This window comes from Panthera leo, chromosome D2, assembly GCF_018350215.1.
Source record: "Panthera leo isolate Ple1 chromosome D2, P.leo_Ple1_pat1.1, whole genome shotgun sequence".
Classification (NCBI taxonomy): Eukaryota; Metazoa; Chordata; class Mammalia; order Carnivora; family Felidae; genus Panthera; species Panthera leo.
In genome coordinates, this window is record NC_056689.1 from 3750359 (window position 1) to 3763424 (window position 13066).

At 39.3% G+C, this 13066-nt stretch overlaps 1 protein-coding gene and 1 long non-coding RNA gene across 7 annotated transcripts in view; one reads left to right on the forward strand and one right to left on the reverse strand.

Annotated features, from left to right (window-relative positions):
* The window catches only part of PCDH15 (protocadherin related 15), an 836749-nt gene extending 828329 nt beyond the window's left edge, over nt 1–8420 (forward strand). For 5 of the 6 annotated variants that reach the window (XM_042907887.1, XM_042907888.1, XM_042907889.1 and 2 more), the window contains 2 exons: nt 4021–4129; nt 5061–5921. In XM_042907887.1, coding sequence (XP_042763821.1) covers nt 4021–4129; nt 5061–5921 — 970 coding nt within the window. Of the gene's footprint in view, nt 1–4020; nt 4130–5060; nt 5922–7561 lie in introns of those variants that run through there. The other variant, XM_042907891.1, reaches the window with a different exon arrangement.
* LOC122201899 overlaps nt 7987–13066 on the reverse strand; it is a 49666-nt gene continuing 44586 nt past the window's right edge. The window contains exon 4 of the long non-coding RNA XR_006194369.1: nt 7987–8080. This is a non-coding gene — a long non-coding RNA (uncharacterized LOC122201899). The remainder of the gene's footprint in view (nt 8081–13066) is intronic.

Genomic DNA, 13066 nt, shown 5'->3' on the forward strand with positions numbered 1-13066 from the left:
GTACCTATTATCTATAATCTATCTATTATCTATCATGTATCTACCTATCATCTGTCTACCTACCTATCATCTATCTCTGCATAGTTGATGCTCTGCCCTTCAGTAACTGATGGTATAAGAATCTAAGAGGAACCCTTCAGATGATTCCCTTCTACCAGCTTCTGTCTTTTCCCACCTAGCTCAGACAACACAGTGACTGATTGAATCCAGGATTAAGTTTCCTGGATTCCTTTCCAACTGCTTCTATCCTTCTGTGATATTTTTTAAGTCATCTGATAACAGGTATATATCCTATTCTCCCTTTAGGAGAATAAAAGTGTGTGTCTGTAAAGGAAATTATTTGATTCTAACTCTGAAAATCTGAAATTCACTCAGTTGCATTATGTTTCCATAAATATTTGTTTTTCATTATTGCCAAAAGTTATCAAAATTCAAAATGACTTTGGTTTTTAATTGTTGTAACGACACATAACTTGAGATCTTCCCTCTTAAATTTTACATGGATAACACAGTGCGGTTGACTATAATAACACAGTGTTGCATAAAGGATCTTTAGAACTTTCCATCCTGCTTCACTGAAACTTTATACCAGTTGAAAGCGGTTCCACATTTCTCCCTCCCCCACCCCGTGGCCATATCATTCTAGATTGACAATTTTAGACACCTTGTTCAATGGGATCATGCAGTATTTATCCTTCTGTGACTGGCTTATTTAACTTAGCATAACGTTCTCAAGGTTCATCCATGTTGCTGCATATAACAGCAACCCCTTCTTTTATAAGGCTGAGTGATATTCGCTGTATTTATGTACTACATTTTCTTTATCCATTCTTCCACTGATGAACATTTAGGTTTCAACTTCAAAATCTGTTGGTCTTTTCTCAGTCTCCATATGCATGACACTAAACATGCATTGGCCAAAGAGTTTAAAAGCATTAGTTCTGAAATCAGTTTGCTTCATTTAAACCAGTATAATTGTGTTGGGTTTTAGATGTGTCAAAAGTCCAAGCCTACCAATATGAAAAATATAGGTAGAGAGATTTATATTTAAAGTGTTTAGTTTGAATAACTTAAATTTAGACTTTGTGTCCCAATTGTTATTGACCTCATTTCCTACTACCATTTTCTGTAATGAGCACTTTTTGTTGAAATATAACTACAGACATAAAAGTAAGCAAGTGATACTGCACAGCAGGAAAAATTTTTACAAAATGCACACCCCCTACTAGCCTGTCCATACCAACACCCGCATATTATTTCTCCTTTCCGCCAATGACTCAGCTGGCTTGTTTTTTTCCTAAGTATGTTAGGTAAAAAAATAAATAATATAAAATAAAAATTAAAAAAAAAAAAAATATATATATATATATATATATATATATATATATATATACATAATTTCAGCTTTGTTTAAGTATATTTAACAAAATCATAAGAAATTTAAAGTTTACATTGTTGTGATTGGCTATTTGGTGAGAACCGTTATCTTTTTTACCAAATTTCAATTACACAGTTATCAACTGCAGTCACCATGCTATACATTCAATCCTCAGACCATTCTCATCTTGTAGTTAAAATCTGTACCCTTTTCCCAACTTCTCCCCACTTCCCCCAGCCCCTGACCACCACTTTGCTAATCTTTGTCTTTATGAGTTTGCCTTTTTATTTATTTTTATACATTTTTGTACTCCATGTATGAATGATACCATCCAGTATGTGTGTTTTTGTGTCTGGCTTGCTTTCCTTAATGTAACACTCTCAGCTGCCACCCGTGGCCGGACTTTCTTTTTAAATGTACACTTGTGTGCACGGTGGCAAGACAGTAACCAGTGAGGTTTATCCAAGGTACTCTTACCACGGATTGGAAATTTTTCACTGGCTTCTAACACACATATCTGTTTGTCTGTGTTTCAAGCTTATGTAAATAGGAGTATATAGAATCGTGTGTTTCTTTTGCCCATCACTCTGTTTGGGTGGTTCATCTCTGTGACTGCGTGAGGTAGGTGTGTGTATCTCATGGACTTGTGCTTTGGTTCTGGTTTTTGGCTTTCACAAGTGATGTATTTTGGTGCACATTTATACTCATTTATGTTCAGCATATAAACTGAACTGTACTGAATTTCTGTCAAAGGATATGCATATATTTGACTTTAGTATTACTGCCAAACATTTTCCAAAGGATTTGGCACATTTGTAATCTCTCCAGAAGTATGTGAGACTTCCGGCTACCCCATGTCACTGCCAAAACATGTGACTGCTGATCTTGTTGTTTGCTTGTTTTAGCCATTCTTGTGGGTAGACTGAATTAGGTGTTTTGGTTTTCTTTTTCAATTTATTCTTATTTATTTCGAGAGAGAGCAAGTGGAGAAAGGGCAGGGAGAGAGGAAAAGAGAATCCCAAGCAGGCCCCTCACTGTCAGCCCAGAGCCCAACTCAGGGCTCAATCTCATGGGCTGTGAGATCACGACCTGAGCAGAAATCAAGCATCGGATACTTAACCGATGGAGCCACCCAGGTGCACCGTAGAATTAGCAGGTTTGAAAATGTAAACATCCCTGAGCGGTCTCACACATTAATGTTGTGTTGAATTAATGTATAAATGATCATCATCATATCCTTTAATAAAAATAAATGTAATGAATAGAAGTGCTCCGGGTACTATGAAGCTGTTCTTAGGAAATGAAAAAATGCTAAAGACAACATTATAATTCCTTCAGGCTAAAGTCTGTTAATAAAACAAGTTAAAATACAGTGAAGTATTTTCTACTGGTAGTTTGTAAAGTTACCCAAGAACAAGTGATATGCTCATCTGTAATCTTTAATAGATTCACCTAATAGATCTAATAGACTCACCATTAGAAAAAATGTATTTTTTTTACCCCCTCCATTCTAATGACATAACTTTCATGTCAAATAGTTGGAGCCAGAAAAAAATGTTGAATATGTTTAACTAACATTTGAAATTAAAGTTTGTTGGCAGGAGTGTTCTGAGAGTCATGGGGATTCTAGGTCTGGAAATCTAAATTCATATGATATGAAATGTGATGAGAATTTATTTTCAAATGCAATTTCTCTTTTTGAACAATAGGAGTTATCCATGGAGTCTGGAATTGATCCTGGCCAGGAATTTGGACAAGATTATTACAGTTATGAGCATGGGTACATCTTCAGATTTTTTTTTTATCCAGTATCAATATTTTTATGAAAAATGAGTTATTAGATATTACTAGCATTTGTGTTGCAAATGTGATTTCATCCATTTCATCCTTGAAAATGAATTATGTATCTACTTTTAGTTTCAATCAGGTTTTATCCATTTTTTTAACATTCACTTCTGGTTTGATGTTCTATGCTGATATTGACCACAACTCTAATGAAGCAGTAAAATGATTCAAACTTATTTAAATGAGGAATAGAATTCAAACATATTTGCTCAATTCCTGAATTCACCATTTATTTCATAGGGTATGTTTAATATTTGATGTAACTAGTCAGCCTCAAGACTTGCCCAAGAGAAATTAGGAAGAAAACATACTTTAGAACCCAGTAATAAGCATTTCAAGCCACCCTACACACGTTAACTGCTTTCCCAAAACACAGAAAGAAAATGTAAATACCATTCCAGATCATGTCTGAAGCAGGTCTTTGCTGTAACTATAGAGACATTATGTTGTGAACAAGCTATTAGTTTTACAAAGAACCTATTTCATGTTCTAAATTCTTCAACTCATTAAGGAACGATATGCTGTTCCCTTCACACTAGCCTCTCCCCTAACCTGAATCTGAAATAACCTGGTTCTTTTTGCTGTTATTCCAGGGCACCGTCATGGCAAAATCCATTGGCCATCAGGTTGTAGTTCTTGCTCTATGTTTTAGTAACTAGTTGATAAGGAGCATGATAGGTGGTGCTGTAAATAGATGTCTGTTGATTGAGTGATGAAGACAAAGAAGAACACCGAGATCAGTCAAGGTTACACGGACCACACAGAAACGTGTTGAAAGTTGTAAGTTTCTGTTACAGGTATGAGATGCCTCAGTATGGAAGCCGTCGCCGTCTCTTACCGCCAGCTGGACCAGAGGAGTATGGTGAGGTGGTTGGTGAAGCCGAGGAAGAATATGAGGAGGAAGAGGTAATGTGATGTTTAACCCTATTTGAATAGCAGACTACAAAATATTTCAAAAATCAGAACTCCCATTCACTTAGTACATGTTTTTCATGGAAATTTCATTATGTGGACCATTTCATCACCTTGTTTATAGAAGGAAATTCATTACTGTGTATGTTTAACTTATTTCCTATGATAAAATGTTAAACACCTGGAATAAAGCCACAATGAAGTTTATATCTTCTAAAATCCTAAATGTGACTCCATAAAAATAACATTATAATCAAATACATAAAAAGTATTTTGCAAAACAATGGTCACTTTGGTTCCCACATTACCCAGCATATCTAAAAATCATGAAAACAGTATAGTTATCAAACAGAAGGAAAGCATTACCACCAATATTTTTAATGGAATTCTATCACTTACGTTTTAATTAACAGGAATCATTTATATACTTGTCTACAATATTTACTTGAAACATTTATCCAAAATAAAAACAAAAACAAATGTTGCTAAGGTTTTCCCTGTTCAAAATTAAGAAAATAGTCAAATTTCACATACACCAGTCAGATAAAGTATTTAATAATTTCCTGATTATTTAAAATTTTGTTTAAGAAAACACAAAGTGTTTAATCAACGTGTAGGGATGGGAGAGAGAAGAGTTAACGATTACTTCTTTCTCTTTTGATCTAAGATGCAAAATAAACTCTGAATAAGAAAAAGAAATGTGAAAGCGTTAGATTCTGGTAATACAAAGTACAAGCCAAAATAAAATACTTTTTTGTGATCACTCTGTGCCTGGATGCAGTGGGGTGAATGGTGGAGAGCCGCCCGCTCATTCTCTACAACTAGTTACAACCTGCAGGTTCATCCCTGCCCAACTTGTGCGGGACAAGGTCACCTGGTAACCGTCCCCCAGCTGACACTTGAATTGCATTTTCGTGATTTTCAGGAAAAGGCAAAGAAAATTAAAAAACCTAAAGTTGAAGTCAGAGAGCCTAGTGAGGAGGAGGAAGTAGTTGTCACCATCGAGAAGCCACCGCTGGCCGAGCCTCCCTGCACCACATGGAAGAGGGCCAGGATATTCCCCATGATCTTCAGGAAAGTTAGAGGGCTGGCCGAGAGGAGGGGCGTCGTGGACCTCGAGAGTGAAGAGTGGCAGCGACGCCTTGAGGAAGCGGACAAGGATTATCTGAAGCTCACCCTGGACCAAGACGAGGCCACAGAGAGCACGGTGGAGTCAGAGGAAGAATCCTCGAGCGACTACACGGAGTACAGCGAAGAGGAGTCGGAGTTCAGCGAGTCGGAGACCACGGAAGAGGAGTCTGAGTCAGAGACGCCCTCGGAGGAGGAGGAGGAGAGCTCTACCCCTGAGTCCGAAGAGTCGGAGTCCACAGAGTCAGAAGGAGAGAAGGCCAGGAAGAACACCTTTCTTGCCAGAAGAAGGCCGGTTGTTGAGGAGGTCAAGGAGGTCAAAGGCAGGAAACGGAAGCCCCCTGAAGAGCCCGAGGAGGAGCCCAGGGAGGAGGAGGAGGGGGGAGGGCCAGCAGCAGGAGGGGAGAGCGAGCTGGCCTCCGTGGACGAGCCGGCAGACCTGGAGGTCACCGAGGAGGGGAGCGCAGAGGCGGCCTCGGGGGAAGAGGGCTCGGCCAGCGAGGAGGAGTCAGAGCCGGCCAGTAGTGTTAGCAGCAGCAGCAGCGAGAGCCAGTCTGGAGGGCCCTGGGGCTTCCAGGTGCCAGAGCAGGACAGCAGCAGGGACGCGCGCCGGGACAGGCGTCCGGGAGGCTCCGAGGGCTACGACACGGCCCTCTGAGAGCAGGACAGGTGGGAGTGTGCGGTGCTCCTTGCTCTGTGTGCTGTGCCCTCTGTGTGCTCTCCGGGGTGACGCCTGCAGGGAGGTCGTGGGCCTCCTCTCTGTGTGACCTGACACTGGCATGCCCGAAAAGGGCAGCCCGCGCTGTCCACGTGTATGTGTGCGTTAGAGGGTGTCAGGGGACACGGACTCCCCTCTCTTCTGGGTCGTGGAAGACAAGCGACTAATCCATATTTAATACTTCCTAGTGGGGCTCCTGGGAATGCATCTGGCATCACTGCTCACCAGGGACGCCCGGCCTGGCCGCATGGCTTCGTGAATCCATACGGGGGTTTTGGCTCAACTGCAGACCGTAAAATCAGGACACAACTTGCAACAGTGACAGCTCTAAAAGTCCACTTTTGGCGATGTGTACATTTCAACTGGCCAAAAGTATTCTATAAAATACCACCCAGGGGCGTAAATGTCCGACTCTTGATTTCAGCTCAGGTCATGATCTCACGGTTCACCAGGCTGAGCCCCACGTCAGGCTCTGTGCTGACAGCGCAGAGCCTGCCTGGGATTCTCTCTCTGCCCTTCTCCTGCTTGCATGTGCGCTCTTTCTCTCTCTCTCTCTCTCTCTCTCAAAACAAGTAAACTTAAAAAAAAAATCCCACACATGTTCAAACATGTTTGTGGCTGGTGCTTGGAAATACTAGAAGCTAAATGAAATTAAGTTTAAAAATGAAGCGTATACCACTTCTTTGTCATCGTGGGTAGGGGTTAAAGATTTAGGAAAAAAGGAATTGAATTTTCACAAAACATTCTTCTGGGTAAGTGAACATAATAACTTTGAAAGATATACCTGGAAATCCAAAAAGTGTGGCTTACTTACTGCAACATGTTGGTGGTTCACATATCCCGAAAACGTGCAACTATTTAGTACTGGCTAGCCTTCGCTCCTTGTCGTTTCTGACGTGGACTCTGGTAAAAGAAAAATGTAGAAACGTCCATGTGTTCCAGCTGCTTACTAGAGGAAAGTTCACAATAATCTGTTTACCGTTTTGTGTATCGCTGGGTAAATTATTCAGGATGGGAAGATATTTTCTTTCAAGTTAACATACATCTAAGTGGAATCTACAGAACATATATATTGAATGAATATATTTAAATGAAGTATCCAGAACACTAGGATGCTCCTCATTTGGCTAACAGAGGATTAATTAGGAATTAGAATAATGCAGGTTTAAAAAATATCTTTAAGATTTGGGGACAAGAAGGATTTTACGAACAGGCTGTACTAATGCTGTGCCTGCCTTCTAACCTGACCTCCCCGAAATGTGTAGCCACTGTCCAACAGTGGATGAGATCCTCACTCCGATATAAATAACACGCCTGTTTTTCACAGAGAGCAGTAACTTGATCTACAAGAACACAAGTGCACCTGCAAAGTCAGCTCCTTAAGGGAGCCCCACTGGACTCTGAGAAGGGATGCCCTACCAGCCGTGGGCTGGGCCGCGAATGGACAGTAGTTTCTTCCTACCTCTCTCCAGTCCTTTACCTCCGACAGCTTTGCATCACGGGTGTTGAATTTCACAGGCCTTGTAACCTTTGCCCCTCTGATTCCTGTGACCGTGACTCTTTGTCTTTTCTCCCGGCAGTGGGCCAGGAGACGGATGATCAAGCTGGTCGTGGACCGCGAGTATGAGGCCAGCTCCACCGGAGAAGACAGCGCCCCAGAGTGTCAGAGGAACCGTGTGCACCCTCGCGGCCCGCACAGCAACATCAATGGCAACATCTATATCGCACAGAACGGTTCCGTGCTGCGAACCCGCCGGGCCTGCCTCGCTGATACCTTAAAAGCCACTTCCCCCGTGCGCCTGGGGAGGCACTTTAAGAAACTGGACAAGTTGGCAGTGACACAGGAGGAGAATGTCCCCCTGAACACGTTGTCCAAGGGCCCGTTTTCCACCGAGAAGATGAACACAAGGCCCACTCTTGTCACATTCGCCCCTTGCCCCGTGGGGACCGACAGCTCAGCAGGGAGGCCGCTGGGCCCCAGGCTGAAAAGCACAGTTGAACAGGAGGCCGACAGTAAGAACGTCAGGGACCCTCTGGAAGTCCACAGCGACCACACGCACTCAGACGACGAGGAGCTCTGGATGGGCCCCTGGAACAGCCTGCATATACCAATGACAAAACTGTGACTGGGGTTTTCTAAGAAGTTACTTTGATTTTTACTTCAGTTTTTAATAAACTGCGCTTTTTATTGCCGCTGACAAAGCGACGTATGGGATTTATATCATGCACACAAGCGAAAACTTTGGAAAATATGCTTTAAACTTTAAAAAAAAAAGACAAATTTGCACTCACTCACATTTGTATCGGTGAATTGTTCTTCCGGGAAAATCTTTTTTGGACAGACTCTCAATTCAGTAAATAACATCTCACTTAAATGCATCACTTAGCTGTTTTGTTGGGTCTTGAATTTTTTTTTTCATTATAATAAACAAGAAATAATTTACTAAGTCATCATTTATATTTTGTTGATTAACACAGATGACTCTTCATCTCCACCTTCACAGAACTTTTTTTGGTACGTGTGAATTTTCTTTTCATTAAAAAATGGGAAAAAAATTTATATTAGAGGATTTTACAGGTAATGGGTTTATACAGCTGCTGTCTACACCATACTGATTTTTTAAAAGAATAGAATTACAAAGTGATAGCAAATGTGGGAATCTTCCGTAAATTATTAGGAATCATGAACCTCTTTTCCTTATTGTCCGATATAAAGTTTTTCAAAATTTTACATATGTATCTGTTGACCTTTTAAGGAACACTCGAGGTCCTATCTCTTTTATAAATATCATCTGCGGTTTTCCCTCACTCCCAACCCCTTTGCACACACACTTTATGAATACTGTATCCACACCAAACATAGTATAATTGAGTTTCGCCATCTGAAGTGAAATAATTATTTGGAATTCTCCAAATAAATTCTCCACAGAAATCTCCCCCTCATCAAAAGCTTACTGAGGTGGAAAAAGATCAAATAGGAAGAATGCATCTAAAACCACAATTTCAATATGGAAGACGTAGAAAGATCAGAGAAGTCTATTTCAATATGGAAGACGTAGTAAGATCAGAGAAGTCTCACATTAATGTCATTGGACATGAACATTTTATAAAGGAATTTGGCAGGGTCAAGAATTTAGGTAACATGTAAAATGCCTAGGAAGGGTATAAATCTATGGCTTCAAGTCTATTATGGTATTTCACTTCTCCAGCTCCAGTTTCTTTATAGACTATTTTAAGAATGGTAATATCTATGTGCATAAAGTGCAGAACCAGATAAAGAAAAAAATGCCCAGGTAATCATTATCAAAGAACACAGTCAAGATTTCTCACCACTAAACAAAGCACAGCGTTTCACCATTCACAGAAAGGAAAACCAAGTATCCTTTCCAAAACAAAAAAAATCTCAGAAACTTGCCTTGTGTGCTGCACACTCTCCAGATGTTAAAAGGATGACACTATAATTGAAGAGAATTCGGAATTTTACTGAATAGGACTTCGTCGGATATAGCTATAGTTCACCTCAAATTTTGCACAGTATTGACCAAGTTCGGATTTCAATAAAATTCTCTCATGCATGCTTATTATATGGTTGAAAGAGATTGAATAATGCACTATTATTAATTCCTCTCTCACGTTTCATAGTTTAAAAATAGCTGATTATGTTTCCTTATTTCCAAAGTGAATGAATTGTATGTAACATAAATTTGCCAACTTATATAAGTAGTATGTTTTAATTTCAGGTTTCAAAAAGTACTTGAGAGCAAATGCAGGAACATCTCATTTCTCTGACATTATTGGAAATCGATGCCTTCTATACCCTTGCCAGAAAACTACCAGTATTAACTGGAAAGAAATATGACATTCTAACATTAGCTTCTTAGAAATTTAGAATCTTGCTCCCGCCCCCAGGTCTACTAAACAAACATCCACATTCTCACAAGACCCCAAGCTGGTTTGTATGAATATTAAATTTTGAGAAACAATTATCTACACATTGAACTCCAGGTCTTACTCGTTGAAACACTAAAGCCAGTGTTTTTAGTATAACATATTTTGGATAGAAGTTAGAGTAAGCATATTATATTTTCCTATTTGCTCAGAGATCACTAAATATAATTTATTTTCCTGATTTTTGAGGATCATCTGACCTAACATCCCATGATATTCTCTCTGCAAAGAGCTTTATCTGATTTTGTTTTTCTCCTTCTCCAATTTCAGGCTGTGATATTTAATGAATTTTGTCACTGAGCCTCTCTAAAATTTTTTCTCCAGTTTATTTCTAATTTCCTGGTGAGAAAGTTTGTGTCTCCATTTGTTTTGCTTGTTAGTGAAAAATCATAAAGCCTGAGACAGGGATCAGGTATGCAGATTCAAATGAAAGTTTGGAGATTCTCAGATGCTTTGGGGGATCGCTACTGGTTTCTGAGCATGGTTCGAGAAATCCGAAATTGGAAGAAGACTAATGTCCTGATAATATGAGATGTCATTGCACTTTACGATTCAAGTTTTGTAAAGAAATGGCAAAATATCACAAGGTACTTAGCAGATGGACATTTTTCAGCAACTTCAAGTTGATCATTTCAATAAAACCACTCATGAAGTTAACCTGTCCCTAAGTGAATGCAGTTAGTATGAAGATAAGCAGTCTTTACACAGAGCAACCAAATCAAACATTTGGTTGGTGTATTTTGAGGTCAGGTATACACGGCGGCAAGAACGTTAACACTAAATACATAAATCTGGAATGATTGAATAGTTACTTTGATAGGACTGTCACTATTCTGGAAAACTGACTCAGGATTAAAATCGTGGAATCCAGGGGAGATGTCCAAGTAGTTTAAACGTAAGAATACTTGATATAAAGGATGTTTCTATGTAAATGCTTATAAAGAAATCAATGGTTATTTTTTCCTAGATAGGCAAAGCAATTGTTTGTTGTTCTTAGCACCAGCTTTCAGTCAGGGAGAAGAACCCGCTAATCCTAGCTGGTTAAGATGAGAACAAGCTTATAGGACTGGAATTGCACTAAACCTGCGGACTTGGGAAGGTCGCATGGGTGTGAAGGGCAGGGGAAGAAGAATGAAGGTCGACATTTGTGACTCAATGGCCATCAGATGGGGGACACTAACCTCTTGGCACAGCCTTCTTCTTTTCATTAATTACAGACTGAGAGTTGTTACAGAATCACAACTGTAGGTTGGCCAAAAGCATGCTTTTAAGTCCAGAAAAAAAGTCTGCCTTGAATTTTACATGTGATATGTCATTTGTGTTATGAGACCACATTGTTTTTAGACCACATGGTTAACGGGGAAGTTGAAACATGTTGTTTATCCTAAGTGTGTCTTCCAAGTCCAATATGGTAGCCACTATTAAACCACCATTAATTGCATATGTGTATGATAAAGCCGGGGCGGGGGGGGGGGGGGGGGGGGGGGGGGGGGAAGGAATATTGATGCTTGAGGGAAGACATTTTCTTTCTCTTATTTCATGAGTCTTGCTTTTTCTCTTGTTCTGCTTCACTTTCTGTAGTCTATACGGTAAGTGGAGCTTAAGTACACCACATCCACTAATTAGGAAAATAGGCAGAATGGGCTAATAATCTATTCTCAGGGCAGATGCCCACTGGTGCCTGTAATAACACAGCAATAGGCTGAGAGATATGTTCAAAATAATACTGAGAACCTCGATTTTTATTGATAGTTTCTCCCTCTTCTCAAGTGATAATGTGAATTCCTTTGTTCTACTTTTTTCTCTCTTGTTTTTGCATTTGTAGACCTTGATCTTTATAAAAATCCTTACTTATTATATTGTTTTTTTTTTCACTGCAATCTACTTTAAATTTATGGTAAGTTAAGCACATGTACGGAAGGTTTGACCTTTGTCTATAGTTTGGGAAATTATCAACACAGTCACTACTTTCCCAATTTCTTTATCCAAACACCTGTTTTTCCTTAACAAATATTATGTTCCTGTATGAAGAATCTGAATTAGAAATTTTCAGTTAAAATGCATTGTTACTCACTACACAATGTCTCAAAAATAAATTTCCATTTGAAAAATATGTTTCTCATTATTCTGTCAGGTGGGGATAAAAATCAGTAACTAGCTTCCCATTTACATGCTCAGTATTTCAGTTTGAAAATACAAAGAAAAGCCTTCCCTGCAGACTCTTATCTTTGAACTAATTGGAAACAGGAAGTCTCATCCTTTTTTACACATTTCAGTCTTTTACACATATCACCAAGTTCTAAGAATGATGGACACTATTCCCTAAAATACTTCCTATTTAAAAAATTATAATTACTGAACACAAATGTTCACTTATAATCAGTTATATTCATAGAACTACTAACCAGAGTAAATATATCAAAAAGCATACTCGATATGAAGTTACATTGTGTCTTTTAACATGATTGAGTCTTGACGTTTCAGAGATTTATAATTTGTATGCTTGAGTCATTATCTACCCATTCATCCACTGCTCTGGCTGTAGGAATTATTTCCCTGTCCACATACAGCTTAATTTCACTTTATAATGTAGCTGATGATGTAATAATTTCAATCACCTTTTATCTCAATCAAGATTGGCAAGAATAAATTTTCTAAAACAATCATTATGAAGACCGAGAGAATTCTTGGTCTGTTGCCATTGTGGCACTCATGTCATGGAACAGAATTTTATTTATCTCTGTATTTCCAGGGCCCACACACACCTTATATAAACAACAGCTGTTGAGAAAAGTATAGTATTTTTTTAATGTTTATTTATTTTGAAAGAAGGAGAGAAAGAGAGAGAGAGAGGGAGAGTGCATAAGTGGGCAGAGAGGGAGAGAGAATCCCAAGCAGGCTCCATGCTGTCAATGCAGAGCCTGATGTGGAGTTTGAACCCACAAACTGTGAGATCATGACCTGAGATGAAATCAAGAGTTAGATGCTTAACCGAATGAACCACCCAGGCACCCCCCAAAAATATCGTATTCAACAGAATGAATTAATTTTAGCCCCATCACTGTCTAACTTTGGGCATGGCATTTTACAATTTATCCTATTAGAAAATGGCCATAATAACATCCACCGCAATTAAG